The sequence below is a fragment of the Boleophthalmus pectinirostris genome, unplaced genomic scaffold (genome assembly GCF_026225935.1).
Source record: "Boleophthalmus pectinirostris isolate CB_2022bp ecotype Guang Dong unplaced genomic scaffold, ASM2622593v1 HiC_scaffold_6, whole genome shotgun sequence".
Classification (NCBI taxonomy): domain Eukaryota; kingdom Metazoa; phylum Chordata; class Actinopteri; order Gobiiformes; family Gobiidae; genus Boleophthalmus; species Boleophthalmus pectinirostris.
The window spans coordinates 18,175,901-18,196,807 of NW_026571447.1; the positions used below are offsets into that span (position 1 = coordinate 18,175,901).

The 20,907-nt window shown below is 39.6% G+C and overlaps 1 protein-coding gene across 1 annotated transcript in view; it reads right to left on the reverse strand.

Moving 5' to 3' along the window:
* The window catches only part of LOC110171426 (intermembrane lipid transfer protein VPS13B), a 289,785-nt gene that overhangs the window by 37,946 nt on the left and 230,932 nt on the right, over positions 1-20,907 (reverse strand). Inside the window, exons 47-51 of the mRNA XM_055163864.1 lie at positions 13,520-13,675; positions 8,859-9,125; positions 5,256-5,339; positions 5,010-5,185; positions 672-842 (exon numbers count right to left, since the gene is read on the reverse strand). Coding sequence (XP_055019839.1) covers positions 672-842; positions 5,010-5,185; positions 5,256-5,339; positions 8,859-9,125; positions 13,520-13,675 — 854 coding nt within the window. The remainder of the gene's footprint in view (positions 1-671; positions 843-5,009; positions 5,186-5,255; positions 5,340-8,858; positions 9,126-13,519; positions 13,676-20,907) is intronic.

The window sequence follows — 20,907 nt, forward strand, 5'->3', positions numbered from 1 at the left end:
ATTAAAGTAATAAAATAAATCTTTGTGTGTATTTTTATGCAGTAAATCAACCAATACAAAATATTAGCCTGTGGTAGAGATTTAAGGCTGATAGCAGATAGCTGATATGATAAAAAGTCTGATCTCAAATATGGACATACACAGAACTACATGACTTAGATTCTTGGATGATGTTGGATTGACGCACTAGGGTTGTTTAAACAGCCCTCATTTGCAGCATTTGGTAAATAGTTGATCTCACAGCATTTTGAGGTAAAATGAGTGTCTCAGTGGGAGTAATATAACCAACATCTGTAATTTCATAATTGTCAGCAGCACAACAATCTTAATTCCTAAACTGTTGTGACTAAACCTCCAAAGAAACTGGTTCAGCTGATATCCTGGTTGGGTCTTTAATTTGATGTAATAAAACTATTTATTGGCTGATGCAGGCCTAGGATGTCTCATAATATTTGAACTTTTATCCTTTCAAAGCTGTTCAGCAGTTACTTGAAAGATAAATAACAATTACATAACAAAACTGGACCCATTTGGTAATGAGTTAACCATGCTTTTGGGGAGAAAAAAAGGACAGTTCCTACACTGACATTGGTCCATATCAGCAGATACGATGAACATATTGTACTAAGAGAAATGAGAACCAAACCTTTTTAACACCAGTATTCTCATACCTGTCACTGTCTTTGGACACATAGGGCCATTGCAGCTCGGTGGATGTCTTTGCTCCATAGAAGTCATTTAGGATGAGATCTAGGTTGCCTTGACTTCCTGTTTTGCTCAGGATCTGTTTGATTAGACTCGTGGAGATGGGTACAGCACAGTTGGAAGCATCTTCATCTTCCCTACAACAGAAAAAATGATAAACTTTATTTAAAAGTCCAGTATTACATAAAATTGACATTGTGATCTTGAAGCCATGTTAAAATGCAGGTGGATGCTGTTTGATGAGGAAACATTGTAACATAGATCAGAAAATAACCTAATATTGGCCCTTTAAATGTCCTGTGTATTTCTAGGTTACATAATATATGACCTTAATTATAGCTAGTCACTTTAGAAATAGATACTTCACAGTAATCTTAATTGTGCCTTCAACAGCTAGTAATATTTATTTTCACTATCTCCTCTTTGTATCTTATAATACAATATAAGTGTTTAGGCCTCAATTGCAGATGTACATTTCTCAGTACAATTATGTTTACAATCTCTTCCAGAAGCAATTCATACTTCGTCTTCTTTTGCAATAGAAGCAAACACCTTTTGACAGCCAGTTCTTGTTCCCATTGTTCTTATGACCTGCAGCTAAACTTTGATTGTACCCTGAAACCACTTCTCTAAATCTAATCATTGAGTTTGTGTGTTTTGTCTGACTTGGAGTATAGCCTTACAAGCTCACAGATATCGAGGCGTAGTGCATTTTCTTGTGAATCTTGTAGACCCAGACAGTGGTCAAAGATGGAAGGAAGAAAATATAACAAAATCTAAACAATAGTAATAGCCTCTTTGATTTCTTTGGGCTGTATCTTGTTCTTCTTGGCAGTTTATATCAAGCATGTATTAATAGATCTATTGTGCTATAAAAGGGAACAAAATGAGATTAGCTTTGGTTTCAGGGGAAGACAAAGTAGTGGGACCAGGTGTTGACAGGAACCTTTTCCTGACAATACATCTCAGGGGGGTAAGAAACAAAACAAAAAAGGATTGTAAGCCTCATATTGTTTCCGTTGTGGTGACTAGCAGGGCATGGTTAGGTTTGGTTGGTTCATTAGGAGCCACAAGAATGCATAATTACAGGAGGAAAAATTAGCTGCCGACCAATGAATCCTCATTTGAGTTTTTGGGACTTAACTCAGTAAAATGTTATGTGACAAGGAGTAACTTTAAATGAAAGATTAAGGATTGTCATTCAGTTATTTGTGCTATTCCCAAGCCAAACTAAGCAAAGTATAATCAAAATTAATATGCCAATGGTTGTACACGAGATATTTAAAATTTCCTGGGAAGGGGTAAGAAACAAAACAAAAAATGATTGTAAGCTTATATTCTTTCCATTGTGGTGACCAGTATAAACCAAGCAGGACATGGTTAGGTTTGGTTGGTTCTTGAGCGTTGCTAAGCCACAGTTATGCTCTGTACCTTGTTCATTAGGAGCCACAAGAATGCATAATTACAGGAGGGAAGATGAGCTGTCGACCAACGAATCCTCATAATTTGCGTTTTGGGGACTTATGTCTGCCGTACAAATGTCCAAAGGTGCAGTTTTACAGTTGTGGGTTTCTGAGCTGTAAGGGATGAAGGATGGATTGAGTTGGAGGGGACATTTGAGTTTATGTGGTGAGTAGTGGTTTAGACAGGGGGGCGCATTGTAAACACTAGACGCATTGTGGTCACCAACAGAAAGACAAGACACTTTGGAGTTTGCCTTTTGAGCTTATGAAAAGGATTTATCTACAAAAACATCAACTCAAAATATTCCCAGTTACTGAATGGCACACTGCGGTTTCTTTAGCGCAGATGAAATGAAAACAAACTTTGTGACCAGATATCTAAACAAAGGAACATAATGTAAAAAATGGGGAATCAGATGCACTCGTGTTTATCCAAATCACCGCTAGCTGCTACCAATAATGTGATTTTTCTTCAACGGATTATGCATAAAACAACACAGATTACAATTGTAGTGATAACAAAAAACCCATGCAGTGTGTTTTTTCCATTGGTGCCACCCAGGCTGAAAATGCCAATTGCCACTTCAAGGCTGTCAAAATAGAGAAACTGCTATGTAGACAACGTAGTTACACTAAACAAGAGGTAAGCTTTGAACAGGATGACACAAAACTCTGGTTGTTAATGGCTCTTTATGGTCAGCCAGATGTAAAATGGTATGAGACAAGTAACTTCAAATAAGAGATTGAGAAAAATGTATCAGTTATTTGTGCTGCTCACAAGCCAAACTCAATAAATTCAAATCAATATTAATCTGCCAATGGTTGTACGGGAGATATTTTATAATTTACAGGGAAGTCAAATAGTGACCTTAAATACCCCATCTTTTATGATGAGTGCTTTTCCTTGAATGAGGCCTTAAATGAGGTAAGTGTCTATTAAGTGCATTGTAATTCATAGCAAAGGAAACCATATTTTAAACCTGTTAAAAATATTACTTCTTTGAGAAAAATCCCACAAGGTCATGTCAGGTCATTTGCTTGGGAGTAAAATTAGGTGTTAGACCGGATTTTAGCGTGAAAGTCAAAGGAACAGTTTCAACACTGGCAGCAGTTCAGGGCACTGTCGGTGTGCTCTATATACTGTGCCACTGTTGGCGCTTCAGTTTGTGCACCTCACTATTAGCATGTAAATAAAGTATATGAGGGTACAAAAAACATGCATGAAAGTGACTGATGCTCAGAACAAAAATACATGGTCAGATAGGAGGTAGGGCAGTTTGAGGAGAAGAAGAGACAAAACTGTCCGTCTTTTGTGTCCTGCAGCATCACAGTAGCATCCAGGGGGAGCAAGATGAACACAACAACTAACCCTAATTCTTCATCTGATATGTTGTTTCTGTTGATGACGAAATTGTCCATTCATAGAGTAAAACTCTATTACTTAAACACTGGACAAATACATTAAAATAATCATATCGATATTTAATAACCTCTTATTGACTATAACATCTTTTGGCAGGAGTATTGAGAGGAAATTGGTTACCACTGGTTAAAAGCCTAGGTTACACTTGTTCTGTGACTTGTGAAGGGCTTTGTTTGTCAATATTTTTCTGTTATTCAAGAAAAAAACTACCTAATCAACCTCTAGTCTTTTCAACTGTAAATAGTCACAGGTACTGCTTTTCTAGGTGTCATGCTCATGGACACAGTGGTAGCATGCACAGGTCAGTGAACACCAACTGAACCACAACTGAACGTATCCTTATATAGCAGGTCAGTAGTGGCAGAGGGCTTATGTACGTGGGACTGTGCCCATGATGAAGTGGTGACTATGACACTTCCCCTGGCGAGGCCAGGCGTCACGGGACGTTCACAGAGCCAGACCACACACAGATAGTACACATGTGCATGTGGCATTACTCATCAGCCCGCCCCTGCAAACATGTACGCCATCACAGATAAATACTCTTCCAATACGGGCCAAAACCTGCTTTCTGTTAGGCCCGGTATCTAAATGAGCGCAATTATGGTTCTGATCTGACATGATGGAAATGGAGCTGGTTTGGAACAGCTGCCAAATGGACTTCCTTTTGCCTAAATATCACTCCCAACTGTCGTCATATTGAGTCAGACAAAATGGAGTGGGTGAGTCTTAAGTAAGTGTCTTTTACCATCTGGCTAAATACATGCAGAAAAAGTCATTGCAGGAGACAAGTGTCAGGGTTCATGGTAAAATGAGCTGTTTGACAATGAGATAATGTAGCAGGCACTATATTGTAATCGGTTTTGTCACTGTTATGATAAATGTCAAGTTTACAAGTGACAAGCTGGCAAGAGTATTTGATCAAAAACTCAAATAGCTGTCTAGAGACCGTTTTCTGGCCCAAAATAAGTCCACAACTGTCAGCATCTGATTGAAAGGCAACAACAGAATATCTATTCCAGTCAGGAAAGAGTTTAAAATGCCATTAATCCATTATGCGTTGAGAAAAGTATGCAATTTAAGTCGAGTGAGGCTTTAAGGAAATTAATTAAAAGGACATTACAACATGCCTTTTGATGGGAGTATTCACCTTACCTGACCTGCTACAATCATCACAAAACAACATAAAGGATGGAGAATCAACTATTGAAGCACCAAACTATTATTTTTTTCAGGTAAAAGTTTTGTTCTGAATGTTAAGAACAATGAGAATTTTGAAGATTCTGTTTTTGAGAGAAACGTGCTACAAATGAGATGAGAATGTTTGGATTGTCTCGCTCTGAATTTACGCTCTATTGTCCGGTCCCAGTTCTCATTGGATTCAAACAGAATATAGAAGGGACTGGCTGATCAGTGACCTGGCTTGGAAGGTGAGGTGGTGGGTCTGGTCTGCCTCTGTGTTGAGCAGTGGTTCTTGGTGGCCCTGCCCCAGGATGAGTTGACTCTCCCTGAGCCCTAGACTCCTCTTCTCCACATGGACGATCACAGGGTCAGGGAGGTGGCTCCGCATCATAAAAAGAGGACTGAACACCACCTAAAATATATACATTTTACAAAACTGAGTATAATGACAGTTTTTATGTCTTTTTTTCAGTCAAACTCACCACTCTCTGTTGCATGTGAGTATCAGGTTCAAGAGTGATGAGAGTGCACCAGACATACAGCAATGATCCACTGGAACAAGGCACCTGCAAATGTACAGAAAATAAGTCAAACACCAAAAGTAACTGAAGAACAGAAACAGCAAATTAGTAAACCACTAAAGCACAAATATGTATATTGTAATCTCATTTAAGAGTGTCTTATACTCTTGTGAGCTTTAAGTCATGTTATAATGTAGTTAACTCCTCAAAAACATACCTGGAGTTGTGTTTTGTTTCAGTCACACATGTTTAAGTTACTTTTTATTATTAGTCATTAATTATAGTACATCTATAAAGCTCAAAATGCTCTGTTACACCTTGTAATATCAAGAAGTGGTAGTTTTCAAGCTAACACTTACCTTTTACCTTTTGTTCGGTAGAGATGGTCAATTCCAAAGTTGACATTATCCAAATAATTCAAGTGAAGGTGTATGGAGTTTCAAAACACAGACTTCACAAGGTGGAACACTGTTTTGTGTTTGAGAGAACTCAGCCAAAATATGCAGGATTTGTGTGTTAAACATGTGTGAATGAAACAAAAGACTCCAGGTGTGTTTGTGATGAGGAAAACAACACTAACATGGATCAGAAAATTGCGTAATATGGGCCCTTTAAAAATAAAAAAAATAAAAAAAACAGCATGTCAAAGAGCATCTAAGGCAACATACTCATTACATGTACAGTACTTGCAGCATTTTTCTCACTGACAGCATGTTTATAGCCTCCATCAGTAACGCATTATCATGCTTTGTCTTACAAAACACAGTTTCTTGGCTTCTTTTGGTGGTAAAAATTTGAGCCCTGACTCATAATCTCTGAACGGAGTGGACTGAAGAGTGCTAATGCCAGATCTGAGACAACTTGGGGCAGTAAAATCTCTGTGAGCTTTAATGGCTGAGAATGTACCCATAGAAGACCAAGATGTTTTATTGTGTCATTGGTGTTTTGTCCTCGCTCCTCATTAAAGGCCTTCTGATGCCAAAGCACATTACAAACGGCTCTGTTTTATGACGTACAGGGGATTTCACTGTTAGGGACAACAACATACTGACGAGATTGGGGCATGCAAAACAGCCTTGTTAGACATGGGAGGGTCCAATTTTGGCAGAACAAATTCTTGAGGTATTCCCCTAAAAATAGTGCCACTGATGCAGTATTTCTAGGAATGCACGTAACAAAGAAATAGCATTTTAAAGGTCTTATATTACACAAAACTGACTCTTGTGAGCTCTAAACCATGCAATAAAGCTGTTAAAACATATCTGGAATTTTGTTTTGCTTCATTCACACATGTTTGAGTGATTTTGGATTATTAGGCTGTCTTTATCCCCAAAGCTCAAAATAGTCCAAAGCTCTGTTCCACCTTGTGATGTTATGTAGTGGTAGATTTCATGTTAATCTTTTTCCTCTTGTTTAGGTTAGACTTGCAATTATATAGCTGAAATCATTCAAATGAGTCTAGTAAAGGTGTATGGAGTTTAAAAACACAGTTGAGTACTTCCTGTATTATCACATGACATCACAAGGTGGAACAGTGTTTTCAGTTTGAGAAAATAACTCCGCCTAAATATGGAGTGTTTGTGTGTTAAACAAGTGCGAATGAAACAAAACACAACTCCACATATGTTTTTGATGAGGAAACAACTTTATAATATAGATCAGAAAAAAGTAGGTGTGTTATTATGTGTTATGTGTCTGCTATAGAGGCCTGAAAATAGGGTCACTCTGACCTCCTGTGCTTTGTCAAACATTAAGGACAAGGGCAAAGAGTGTTTTGTGTGGGAGGAAGGTGAGATACAGGAGGCACTTCAGATGGATTATGGGACATTACACACAGACTTGGGCAGGGGAGTGATTCAGACCACGTAGCAGGTGGATGAGCTTGTGCCAAAAGGGTAAAGTAAATAGTGAAGAGGAGTTAACTACAGCAAGACGAATGAGGCAGAAAGAGCAGGAGTCCGGGAGGAAACCGGAGAGTGAAATAGCAGTGAAAGACAGAGATAGAGAGATCTAAGCACTCAGCTACTCCAGCAGGCAGCTCTCTCATAATGAGCCAAACTCCACATGTGAAATGTGAAGGGAACAGATAACAGACGGAGCAGGAGGAGACACAGCCATGTACACACACACTCAAGCTGGGGCCAGACCAGATGCACCAAGACACCAAGAGGAAGGCCAAGCGGGTTAACATATGAGTTAGCTTTGAGAATATGTACACAGGAAAACAGAAGATTAAGATTAATAATAAACAAAATTAATATGGCAGAAACATGCATGCTAAATTGTTTGCTGAACAAGATGTTGTAATACTATTTGGCCTTTTTAGGGAACTAATATATCAGTTGCACAAGGCACAATAAAGAAAAGCTTACTCAATAAGACATTGATAAAGCTGGTGGTCTTTATACTCATCTCAGTTCTAAAATTATAGTGTTGTATTAAACCCTGAACTCTCTAGTATTGCTAAACACAGAAGCTGGGGAAGTGAATGGGCTTGTGTTAACAGCACGGGGCTCATATCTGAATAAAAACAGAAATACTTTGCCAGAGAAGAATAATATGCACAGGGCCAGTAACAGCAGGAGGAAGAGATGGAGTGACTATCTGGCTCTAATCCAGCGGTGTGAAAGTGGCTTCAAAGGTTCTCCCCATGCCCACATATCAGCTAGAGTTTCCTGTCCATGGTTAGCTTTGTTATGAGAGAGCATAAACTGTATTTTCTGCCTATCAACATCTTTCTGGTTACGGGTTAGAAAGTGTGGGGCCATCAGTGAACCATATTGGAAGGACAGAACTCAAAAAGCAGCGGTACGGAAGACATGCCACTGCGCCCACCCAGGAGGACTCCAGGCATCTCGTCCCAGTTGGTGGTCCTCGTAAGCTTCAAACGTGCGAGACCAGAGATGGTGGTGGAGATGGGGTTGTGTTTGCATCGTGTCTATTTATACGTATTCGTGTTGGAACGCTTTCATGATTTTGAATATTGATAAATTCTAACCAAGTTGTACCATTTTCCCAAAACGTAGGACCAAAATACATCAAAGTGAAACAACTGTTATGTTCCATCTCTTCCTTCCCTTTCTTCTGTCAGTTTTGGGTAGGTTTGAATGATCAATTAGAATGGATATAGTACAAAACATGTCTGGTATCGACACATGTCTACCATCTTAAATCGGGCATATTCAGGTCAGTTGCCATTTTGTAACAACATTGCCAACCTCAAAAATGTATGCATAGTGGAATGACTGTATTTGTGTTGCTCAGAGGCTGTATATACGAACGGACATTGGGGGACTTCTGGTTCCATCGACTCATTGAAAAATTGTCACCCCTCTCAATGTAACTGCTGCAGTGAGCCTCGTCATCTTATTTGATTTATTTGTAAATCTTAAATGTTTGTATTAACGCAGTCTACATGATCCTTAGCTTTTTTGTCCGTAAATCAATTTGTATTTCTAATAGCCTCATGAGCTTCATTTGAGTGGAGCCAAACGCTATGGGTGATGTCACACTCCCTTAGTCCACTTCTTTATACAGTCTATGGTGTGGATACAATATAATTACCTGAACCACAGAGCTGGAGGTAGTCTTGTCCCTTTTTTCTAGCTGTACGTCCTGGGACCAGTCTTCGTCTCCTTTGGCCCGCAGACATAGCTCGGTCATTTCTGCGTCCTCCAGCACATAAGAGGGCATCTTTCCCCCAGCCTCCAAGCAGTCACAGTGCTCCTTCACCACCGTCTGACTGTCAGAGCCCACATAGTGCTGCACCACTCGCAACTCTATGTCCTGATTCAAATAACTGCACATCACCTGCCTGCCACAGATTATCACCTGAAAAACAGAAACAATAGCATTTTCATATCAATTTCCCAAACATGACCTGCGTCTGTGTCCCCAGATAAGGTAGACATGTTCAAATGAAATAAATTTTTATTTAATATTTATTCTTATTAACAAAAACATTTGACATTTAGTGTTTTAGTTCTCAACACAATTATCCAATCAGAAAGCAGAATAGATTGCTGGTTCCAATGCTAAGATCTATACCTAAAAGGACTCTCTCTGACCTAAAAAATGACTGTCTAGACCAGGGGTGTCCACACTTTATTCATCAAGGGCCACAAATCTAAACACAGATGAAGCAGAGGCCGATCGAGGGCCATAGACTGGGGCTCAGTACAGGGAAATAATTGAAATATGTGCATGTTTAACACGTTTGAATGAGCCATCAGTCTTTATTCATGCTAAGATCCTTAAAACCACAAAATAAATATTAAATATGAGCTTTGTCAAGGTAGATTTTCAAAAAACTTGCAGTAAAAAATTATTATTTAAATGATGCAAGGTAATTTGGGCCAATTCACCTGGAAGCATGAGGGCCAAGAAAAATTTGTCTGAGGGCCGCATTTGGCCCCCGGGCCGCAGTTTGGACATGCCTGGTCTAGACCATGGCACCTGCCGCCAACCTTTAATCATGGCTAGTGCATTTCAGTGAGTGAGCTGGCAACCAAGGTTCAGTTGGGATAGTACTTCCTTTTTAACCCAGCAAAAGAACAGGTTACATACTGTACTTTACTGATCAAGCTTATTGCCCCCTGAGGAAGAGTCAAGGTAAGAAACACCAGATATTTGCACTTGTAGCGGTAAGAGCAGTAATAAATTATAAAATTATACAAGAAAGCGAGTGAACATTTGGGAGTCTAAAATAAATGTCTTGTTCCACTGGATTAAGAAACTGCATGCAAACCACAAATAATGACCAATGTTTTCCTCTGCTTGGCAAGTTTGTGCCTCTGGTTGGACGGAGTAAGTGGCTAGTTCTTAACTTTTCATAAATAAAGACAGACTTTCGTGTTTTGACAAAATAAAACCACATCCAAGATTTTTTTTTCCAATACGAAACAAGATCATAACAAACATTAAAATTGTGTTTAAAATATTCTTTTCTTTTTTGGATTGAAGCTTTAAAGTAAAGGTAGCAGTGACATGTTGTGGAAGGAGTAGCAATGGTAATGTGGCAATGACAGCGGCAAAGACTTGTTACAGATACAACATGATTTGACTGATCTATTTTAGAAAGAAGCAATTCACCCAAAGTGACATATACTGTAGACTATGTATATATGTTGTATGTTTCTATATTGTCTAGCGCCAAACACAGATCAAAATCATCCAGTTCACTTTGTATTGAAAATGTGTGTGTCTTGGTAACTGCTTCCGTCAGGCTCCTCGTTTTCAGTTTCAAAATGTTCGCATTAACCCACATGATCCTGGTGTTTTTATTTCACTTTTTTGTCTGTAAATCAATTACTATTCCTAACAGGCTCCAAATCCACCCTTTATAACCTCTGTGAGCTTCATTTGACTAGAGCCGAATGTTGTGGGTGATGCCACATACCACTTCTTTATACAGTCTATGTCATAACCATAGTCAAACCCTATGAAAAAATACTGTATATTCTGTTAACAGGCCATGGAAATGCTGTAGCGTAAGCATATTACAAAAACACAACTTATTAAAAGCAAAATCATCCCAAACTAGGACTAGAACTGTTTTCAAATCAAACGTGTCCTCTTATGGTCTAAAGCTCTGAAGCTGGTTCATATCAAACCCTTTGTGTGAGACATGTGAGTGTTCCTCTTTTCTTTTCCAAAGGTCACACTCCATCTCCTCATTTTCTGACATATCTGCGCTGATATAAACCACATATAAACTTGATCCAAAATGGCTGGTATATAGCCCTTTCTGATGCATGCGAAGCCACGCTCAGCCAGGCCACAGCTTCAGGGGACTGGCACTTTAAAAGGACTTTGTTTCCCTGGTGAATGTATGGCTGATGGACTGGAGCAGGGCTGTGCATGTGCTCTGTAGTTGGGCTGTGGTCGTGATAATAATCTTGAATTGAAGTGTTTGCTCAGAAAGATGCATGCCTAATCTCCCCATCCGTCAGTGCGCTGTTCCATCTGCACACAACGCACAGCCGCACAGCCAGTAGCGGAAACAGGCAAAACAAACACATTTTCTGCTCCTTCTACAATGATACATGTTATCACGACACATGGACCATTATTTATATACATAGTTTTTAAATGTACCACAAATAAATGGCTTTGGTGAGGCCAGTGAAGCTTGTAACACTTCAATAAGGAAATAGGGGATTCCATGTTTTTCCCATTTCCCAAGATTTGCTTTTCCATAGATATTATACAGGCCAGTTCATTGAGCCAATTCCTCAAGGTTGGTGCAGCTCCATAGTGGTATAAGGACTACTGTCTAAGGAAATACCTGGGTTTCCAGTTGTACTGTCAGTGAGATTTTTATGGCTCAGGACACTCTTGCATACACAAGTTGGTACTTGCGTTTTTGAAGCCTGCTGTACCAGTGAATAAATCTATGTTCAAAATACAAAAACAAAAGAGGTCTACTTATTCAAAAACATTTCAAAGACGCCTTCCCTGGTACACCCCTTCAAAGTACTGCAATCATGAAACAAACTATTAATCACTGCTGTGGTCTACTTCTATTGAGGCAGCAGCGGTCATCTCTGAGACTTGTGTTGTCTATTGGAGGTGCCATTCAAAACATATGGGACCAATGTGTAAGCAAGGTCTGAGATGGAACAAGGAAATCATTTGAGTGTCCCAGTCTGTTTTGTCTGAGGTACGAAGAGAAAACGACAAACACCACACAACACACTATTTACATAACAGTGTGTCACCACTGCAATCTCATGGTAACATTAAGAAACACAAAAGAGAACTACAAACATGAGTCTGTATTACTGGTGTTAAACAGATTGTTTTTGACTGGTTTTATGGACTGAACGGGTACATTGTGTTTGCAGAGCTATAAAACAGATAAAGAAACATAACAACAACGGCGTCATAAAGGAGATTTAGAGGTGCTTATCCCAAAATGTCTGCTGGGTAAAGGCCAGACTTAGAAGTGACACATCACAGTGGCACCAAAGACAAAATGTAGCAAATCAGCTTCTGCTTTTGGTAAAATCGAGACCACTTTAAAGATTTGTTGCAGGTTTAGTGTAAGTGGTACCAGACTAACGCGTTATAATAATGCCTGTATGTATGACACGCACATGGACATTCAATAGGAGATTAGTTATACAGCTTTCACTTTGACTTTACATCAAGACAAACATAAACAGAAGCAGTCTCTTGTTTTAAAATGGACACCAGATACAGTACGGTTCAACAAAAGCTTTGGGCCTGGGGTGAAAAATAAAGTGTGAAATATATTTCAAATACATATAATTTGAAATGACTGGGGCATTAGATAAACCACAGGAATACGTTATTTACTATACCTCACTGTTTATGTGAAGAAACTAGTATCTATGTATTGTCTTTGTTCAGATTGTATTGTTCAAAACGGAAAATATATTCTGTGTTCGACCCATCCTTCAAATTTTCCACATGAAGATCCAGAAATTTTTTTTCAGTTCTAGTGCTATCCAAGAGTGTCAGGAAGATGAAAAATTAGGATCGGAATAGCAAATGACAAATTCAATAAGCAGACAACGCATCTCAAGGGGCTTTTTCTCCTAATAAAATTCATGTCGCATTTTTAACCAATACACCTTTATAATATAATAGTGAAAAAAAAAAACTTTTGAAGTATGATATATTGCTGAAAAAAATATAGACAATAAACAATAATAATGAAACTATTTTATGCCACTGCCACAATTATCCAAAAGCAGGATTTTCCTCCCCCAAAAATTATAATGTTCAATATGGTTACAAAACACAAACTGCAAAAAATAAATAGCAGAAGCAATCACTTTAGTAGTTTGTTTGTATCTATAATGAGTCATAGAAGTTATTTATTCAACCTTCTACAGCTCAAACCTAATCACAGAACAGAAAAATAACAAAAAGTCCCCCACTGGTACAAAGAAAAAGTACCCATGATAAATATTGACCCCCAATATGTTGATTGGTGGTTTTCAGATTCAAGAATGTGATGAGGTCATGCTCCCAGATGGGGGGCAGGAGCCAGATTTCCCTACTGATCCCATTGTATTTTGTGATGAAATATTCAAAAGGTAAATTCACAGATGCTGAGCCTGATATTTTCAATTACTGTTTAAACCCAAGAACTCATTTTATTACAACATTATTTTGCATTTTAACAATATTCATTTTAGCTGCCCCCCATCTGTATTCATTAATATTGAAGACAGAATGTTGTGACCAGTCTGTACCTGTCTCTGGACCCCGGTGAGCTGCTGGACTTTAATAATGAGTGAGGCAGTACGGCCTTTGTAGTGGATGGTCCGCAGCAGAGTACCCACGTTGTCAATGCTGAAGGCCTCGGACCAGCGCCAGTTCCCCCAGCCCTCGATACAGATGTGCAGCAGCTGTGGGCACAAACACATACAGAGGTTGGTCACTTTTGCCTTTATTTATCCTCCATGCAAGAGCAAACTAAACAACTAGGCGGTGTTTAGAGGAGGCTGGTAGTGAAGAGACGTGGTTCCTGTTTAGTGGTGAGCTGGCTGCTTGTTGGATGGACAAATAGTGGTCCGTATACAGTGGAAAAGGTCTAATGTGGAAGCCCATTATAACTGTGTGGCTGGATTTAGGAGGCTATGTTCTCCACGCGTCTAAATAAAAGGGAAAAGAGTTTGGATGGAGGACTTTTTCAACTTCACTGTTTTTGGAGCATCAGAGAGTGTTTGGCAGTAAACATGCTGACCAACAAACACAGCACTCCCACAGACAATATACCCATGTGGGAAAGTGGGTTAAAATTATGCGACAGCCATTAGTCATGCTGTGGAGGTTTGTCAGTGACAACTTTTGATAGTTGGAGCAAGACTTACTTTGAATGGATAATAATACAGGTTGAAGTACTATACATTTTGATATAGGTATATTTGCATGACATGAAATAATAATAGTGCATAATAAACACAACTTTGATAACTTTAGCTGTAATTGTTGGTCTATTTCATGCATGAACCCATATAAATCTGCCACATTCCAGGGTCCTTAGAAAGAGGTATTTAGTACATAGTACAGTGTAACACACCTTATAAATGGCTGATCAGTGATGAATCAGTAATTTGTTGAAAAAATGTGTATCAACTCAGGTACTGGATATCTGCAGCGGTATTGAAAATGTTGGTGGTGGTCCAAGATATTGGTTCAGCCAATATCCCATTTTGGTGTATAAATTGGTGTAATAAACTGATTTACTGGCCAATACTGGCCCAAAACACCTCATAATATGAAACTTGTATTTTTACTAAGATGTTCTGTTGCAAAATATTTTCAGTCTGTCCTAGTATCGGCTGACATCGAGTATCGGCAGATACGTAAAGTCAAAGTTTCGGCATCGCATTGGAAAAACATTGGTGCATCCCTAACCATGACCCTATAACAAAGCCTAAAATGGAACTCATCTTATACTCTTCTTATAAGGTGAAAAAGCTATGTCAAAATAAATGCCTAATTGGTTAATAGCTGAATTCCTCTGCAGGATATTTGCCAAAACATCACAAAACATTGGAGATTAGAGGGACATAAGTGGTCAGGGGTCCACTAAGCACATGTGAGCAGCAGTGAGGTCATCCGTCTGCCTCTCCGTATGGGACGCCATGCTCTGTGACAAGGAAACTCATTTGTCAAACAATGAATGTGTAGTCATGAGATTATGGTCACAATACAGGAGCCGAATCATAAATATGAGAAGAGATCTGAGCACTTGTCCCCCTCCAGAGGCGCCCCGTCTGACCTTAAATCTGACTGAACTTTGTACGTTAGCCGACAAAACCCAAACTTGTAACAAAAGAGGAACATGAGAAAGACAAAGAATGCTTGTGAGTGAGAGATGGAGGAGACAGGATGGGGCTCCGGACAGTCCCAGAGGAGAACGGGCTCAAATCAGACGCCTGCAAAGCATTTCTGAAGATTTACACTTTGTCTCGTCATCCAGTGTGCTGAGCATTTAGCCAATCTCTTTAAAGGAAAACAAATTACTGTTGGGGTCAAAGGGCGTGGGGGGACCCTGGTCAGGACCTGGGATGTTGCTGCTTGCTGTACTCTCTCCTCACTGTTTGAAGGCAGATTTCTTTACAATAACAATCTCAATCAGAGCCTGTATTGCTGCTTCAAGGCGGGTCCTGCTGGTTGTCGAGTGAGTGGAAGTGACATAATTTCTCAGATCTGCTCCCCGCTGAATTCACAAACATAGAAATGTGACAAAACACAGTCAACAGTCAGGTGCAAAGGTTACGCTTATGGCCTAAGGCTGAAGGGTTGTTATATGACAAGTCTTTATGTTATTATTAGGCTAGTTAGGGTCATAATCACAGCAGTTTGAGGAAGAAAAAAAAAAAAAACTTACAGAGTTACAATATTTTAAACTGGAATAAAACATTGTTGCTGGTGCACATCAATGGATAAAATGCTCCCAATTGTTGTGTGAGATGTAATAATAGAACAAAGTTTTTTGTTTTTTTAATGGTCAGTTAATATACATGTTGTGTTTTGTTTCATTCACTTATGTTGTTTTGATCCACTCATGTTCTTTTATCAAACAGAAACCACATTGTGATGTCATGTGGTAATACAGGAAGTCCACCACTGTGCTTTTAAACTCCGTACACCTTCACTACAATCATTTGGATAATTTCAGTCCTGGAATTGCCAATCACTACTGAAGTTGATCTGAAGGTAAAAAGTAGCTGAAAACTACCACTTCATGACATCACAAGATGGAACAGAGGATTTTGAGCTCTGGAGATGTAGACAAGCTTTGTCTATTAGTTTGCCTATATAATTATAGCATGCCTTAAAGCTCACAAGAGACATTATTCATCATATTCATATACTGTATTTCTTTGGTTTATGATCACTCAACAGCACTCTTCTACTATATATTATATAAATATTACTTTCTCTTCATAAATATATAGTACAGTTATTCCGGTTAGAAAATACCCCACCATAGTTGTGCCCCTGCCCTTTGAGCCTGGATCGATTTGTTCTTTCAACACTTGGTTCTGTTTCGACCTCAGTGCCCCCAGCGCTCCCTCTCCCCTCACTCGATCATGCCTGTGGCTCAACTTGACCTTTAGGGAGAAGTCATAATAACGTCTCTCCTCAAACTTCAAACAGCCACTGCCTCTTTGTTTGAATCCATCACTGGTCTGAGTCAAGCAAAGGGAGAGCACAAACATACAAGTGGTGACGCAGATGAACGAGACACGTAGGGCGTCAAGAATGAAAATCAGGTCCATCACCGATTTGGGTACAATAAATGGTCATTAACATACATGCTCTTTCAGGAAGCTCATGACTCATCAACTACACTGTTTTCTATCTAGAATATAAATAAATCAAATTTGCTTCCTTGCATACTTGGTTATTATTCAAGTGCTTCAGGCCTCAGGCACGCTACAAAACCATAATCCCATCTGTTTTCTAATTTGGAGATCTAACCTCAGAAGCCAAAGTGACGAAATGCCCCCAAAGGACTTGCACAAGAGAGAAGCACGAAATGTTCATATTATACTTCCATTACAGTGTGTGGTGCTTGTTATAACAGAGGCCACTGGATAAAGTGATAAAACTAACGGGTAACACCAAAATAAGAGGAACCACTAATACATAGAGAATTCAATACAAATGAATACAATGCAATAAGGAACCTACAAAATAGATACATGAACTGCCAACACCATACCATAATGCAAATTTATTTCAATTTATTGTAATAACTGTGATGTTGAGTGGTCAGTGGGAAGAAAATGCTTTCCAAAGGTTAGTATATTTTATCAATTTACTGATAGATTTGTTGACGTGGCAAAAAAATGGCAGCAGCAAGATGTTCTGAACAATGAACATGATATTTGCTTGTCAGAAATCATTTAGATGTGATCTTACAGATTTTCCCCAACGGTGCTTGCCATGGCGCCATTATAAAACCCTCATCCAAAAGTGGCTCTTCAACCATATGCCCGAACAAACTTGGATCTTGATTATAAAGCAACATAATATTGAATCTTTGATCAGGACTCTGCTGTTAGATCCTGGGGTGACAGTGTGTTTAGAGCTGGCTGTCGGTGAGGGCTCTGGGTCCAGGACTGTACCACAATGAGCTGCTGTGATCATAGGAGAGCCAGGGAAAAACATATGACAATAACAGGGTTTGATACTGCACTGTTTATCATCTACAAGTGTGCACTGATAACTTGACTAAGGGCCATCTTGCTCCACTCCACTTCCAAGAATAACAAGATGCTTAAGCCCTCCTGGTATGTCACCACAGAAACAGTACTTTTTGTAGCTTGATAACATAATGACATTAACATTGCACAATCAGACACGATGCACAACATTCCATGTTTTCCAAAACATGTCAAGAAAGATTATATAATTAATGTTCAGACCTTCACCAATGTTTACTTAACTGTAAATGTTTAATGTCCCCCTGTGACTGAAATCAGTGTCCTCAGTGGAATGGAAAAAAGAAAAGTGATCCACATCTCATTATTAGTGTGGCTGTACAGCAAAATTTGCTAACCTATTCCCAAAAGCTGTCTACTGATGGCGCACTATTGTGACGCCAGGGGTCATATGTTTACTATATTCATCTTGTTAATGTAATAACACCAAATTTGTGATGCCTTTTGCAACTCTAATTGTGATGGTCAAAACCAGTCTGTATCGCTGATCATTTGCCTCTAGTGGCCCAAAATTGCACTTTGAAGCCCAGCGGTTTGATATGACTTGTATAAAACATGATATGGGCAGGTTTACAGTCTTTGCCACAATCCAATCAGTAGAAACAACTTCCAGGTACAGCAGTGCTCATATCAAGCTGCCTGCGACATGCATTTCCAGATGTCAGGCTCTGCTGAATTGGTGACTAAACTGCACCTAACAAGGACCACCTGCCTCCTCCGGCAAAGATCAGAGCGAGCTACAGAGATGACGTTAAATCATGCATACTCTTATCAAGCAATCACATGATGTTTTTAAAGTCACCATTTCCCCCTTTGTTGCTATGGAGACTAAATGCAAAACCCAAACAGTAAAAAATGGTGTTAACTTCAAGTGACCTCCTTTGCACGTAGTCACTCTAAAATATATGTGGTGAGTCAATCAGCAAGACAAACAACTTTGGTGGATACAGTGTCAGTGTCTAGGCTGCGTAACCCGCCCACTGTGAACAAATTAAAAACACAACTTCCAGTAAAAAAGTGTTAAATATGAAGTAGTCATAACCAAAATAGTGACTGGTAACTTCCTGGTAAAACTCATGCAGTGAGAAAATACACCACCACAGGCACTAGACATAAGAAGAACATGTTTATTTTTTCAGACTAAGTATTAAGCACCCATGTCACCCTCACCACTGTAACTGCATCATTCACTCTGTCTGTGTGCAGGAATGTGCAGCCTGTAGATCATATGAAGTGTCTGTCTGCAGAGGGTGGAGTCACCTGTGGTCCTAGTCTAGATACTACACTGAGTAACAACACCACAGTAGTTATTAGTGGTTAAGATTTAAGATACATCCCATTTTACTATGGAAAACTGGAGACTGTATTTAGAAATTAAACATGTAATGACATATTCTGCCAAAATGACCACCAAAACTGAGTATGTGCGCCTGCATGCTACCACATTCCTTATCCTACAACTGATCACAAGCTATAGTAAAGTAGCAACTCTTCAGTAAAAATCTGATAGTATGGTCCAAAATCTGACATGGTGTTTCTCATCTGTTACAAATGTTATTATAAAGTAATGGTAAAATGAGGTTGAAAGTGGACAAAGTCAAAATCATTTAAAGATGACACTATATGACAGAAATATTATTATAAACTCCTGCTACATGCATGTTAGTGACAGACTGTATAGCAACATTATGATCCTATTGTCTTCAAGGGGGCTGTTTAACACGTGTCCCGGGACTCCAGTTGAAAATTGCCTTTTGATAAATAAATCAATAAACTAAAACAAATTCTCCCATTGGAAAATGACATTACTCGCACATGTCTCGCTGCTGCCTGTCTTTGGCACGAGGAACAGAGGCTGATCTGTTCTGGTGCAGTGTCTGTGGGACCAGGGGGCTCTCTGCAGCCACCTACAAATGAAAAGCAGACTCCAGAACAAAAGGGAAGAACAGAACACAGTTGCAGTAAAAGAATAAGAGCTTTGCGTAAATGGGATAAGGGGGAACAGAGAGACACAATGGCCTCTTTGCCAGGGCAGCGGGGGTAGAGCTGAGTAACATGAGGGGCTTATGGCGGCTATAACAGCTGTCTGAATGGCCTGTCTCTCCCTGACACAAGAAGCAGGACTGCGAAACATCAAAGTCCACATTTGCAAGTCTAAGAAGCGGTTTTGCGAGGTACAGAGAGGAGGCATTGTGTGGCTCTGGTGGTTGACAGAAGAGACTTTAAGAGGTTTCTGCTTGACTAACATTGTTCCATATAGACCTAGTTTTGGTTTTAGACCGAGGTATTCGAGACATCCAGGGCCAGGGGGACTGGAGTAGAGCGTTCAGACAAGTGCTTCGAGTGGTGGGAGAAGGAGCTGACAAAAGAGGTCCTCTGTGAGAAGAGAACCACAGCTCAAGGGGAAAGAGGAGACAACAGTCGAGATGGGACAGGGACATGTCTGATGTCTGTGTGTAACAAAACACAAGAGCTCCTGGAAAACATGAGCAAAGAGGTTACAGTAACTCACAGCATCGTATTCAAATCTGTTAGTGACACATGCATCAATTTTGTTTTCTTATTATGACATTCAACAACAAATTTGATATAGAAAAGATATGCTGCAACCTTATGTGCCAAAAATGGTCCTTGAAATACAGCTAGTGTAAACTCAGCCTGGAAGACCTAAATTTCCTCCCATCTACCTCATTTCTTCTCCAGAGTATACTGCTCGCCTTGATCCCTCACTCCAAATACTTCTCCTCGCTGCTAACTGCACCTGTTCCTCGCCCAGTCTGCCCAATTTAAATCCCCATATCAGATGTCCTCCACCCCAGCAACCCCTCAGCTCCTCATCCTCTCATCATCCCCTTCACTCTCCTCAGCCTCACCTCTACCACCTCCAGTGTCCAGGCCACGGGGAAAGACATCATCAAAATGTCATCTGAGCGGTGACACCCTTCATCGCAATGTCTTCTGCTGTGGTCTGAGCGCCAAAGATAACTCACTCAATAAGACTACAAATACTTTCTCTTTGTATCTGTCTTTGAGCCTCTCCAGGCTCAAATGACATGCCATATACATAAACAAGTTATGTGACTCAAACCTATGAATACAAAGCTACAGAAAATTGCTTTGCTGTTCTGTCAGTTTTCTTGTGCAAATGAGGTCAAAGTGCACTATGGTACTGTCCATGGTGCTGAAGGGACATGACTAATGAAACCCAGGCTAAGGGGACAAAAGGTGTAACCAAGTCAGAAGTTTGCCCTAACAAGAGCACAAGTTACTGGGACTGCTGCATCTCATTGAACTAGGATTCTTTTCCTTCTATTCACTACTTGTCCCATGTTCTGTGCAGAAATCAATGCAAAACTGAACCGTATGACACAAATTTGAATTCAAACTATTTCCAAACG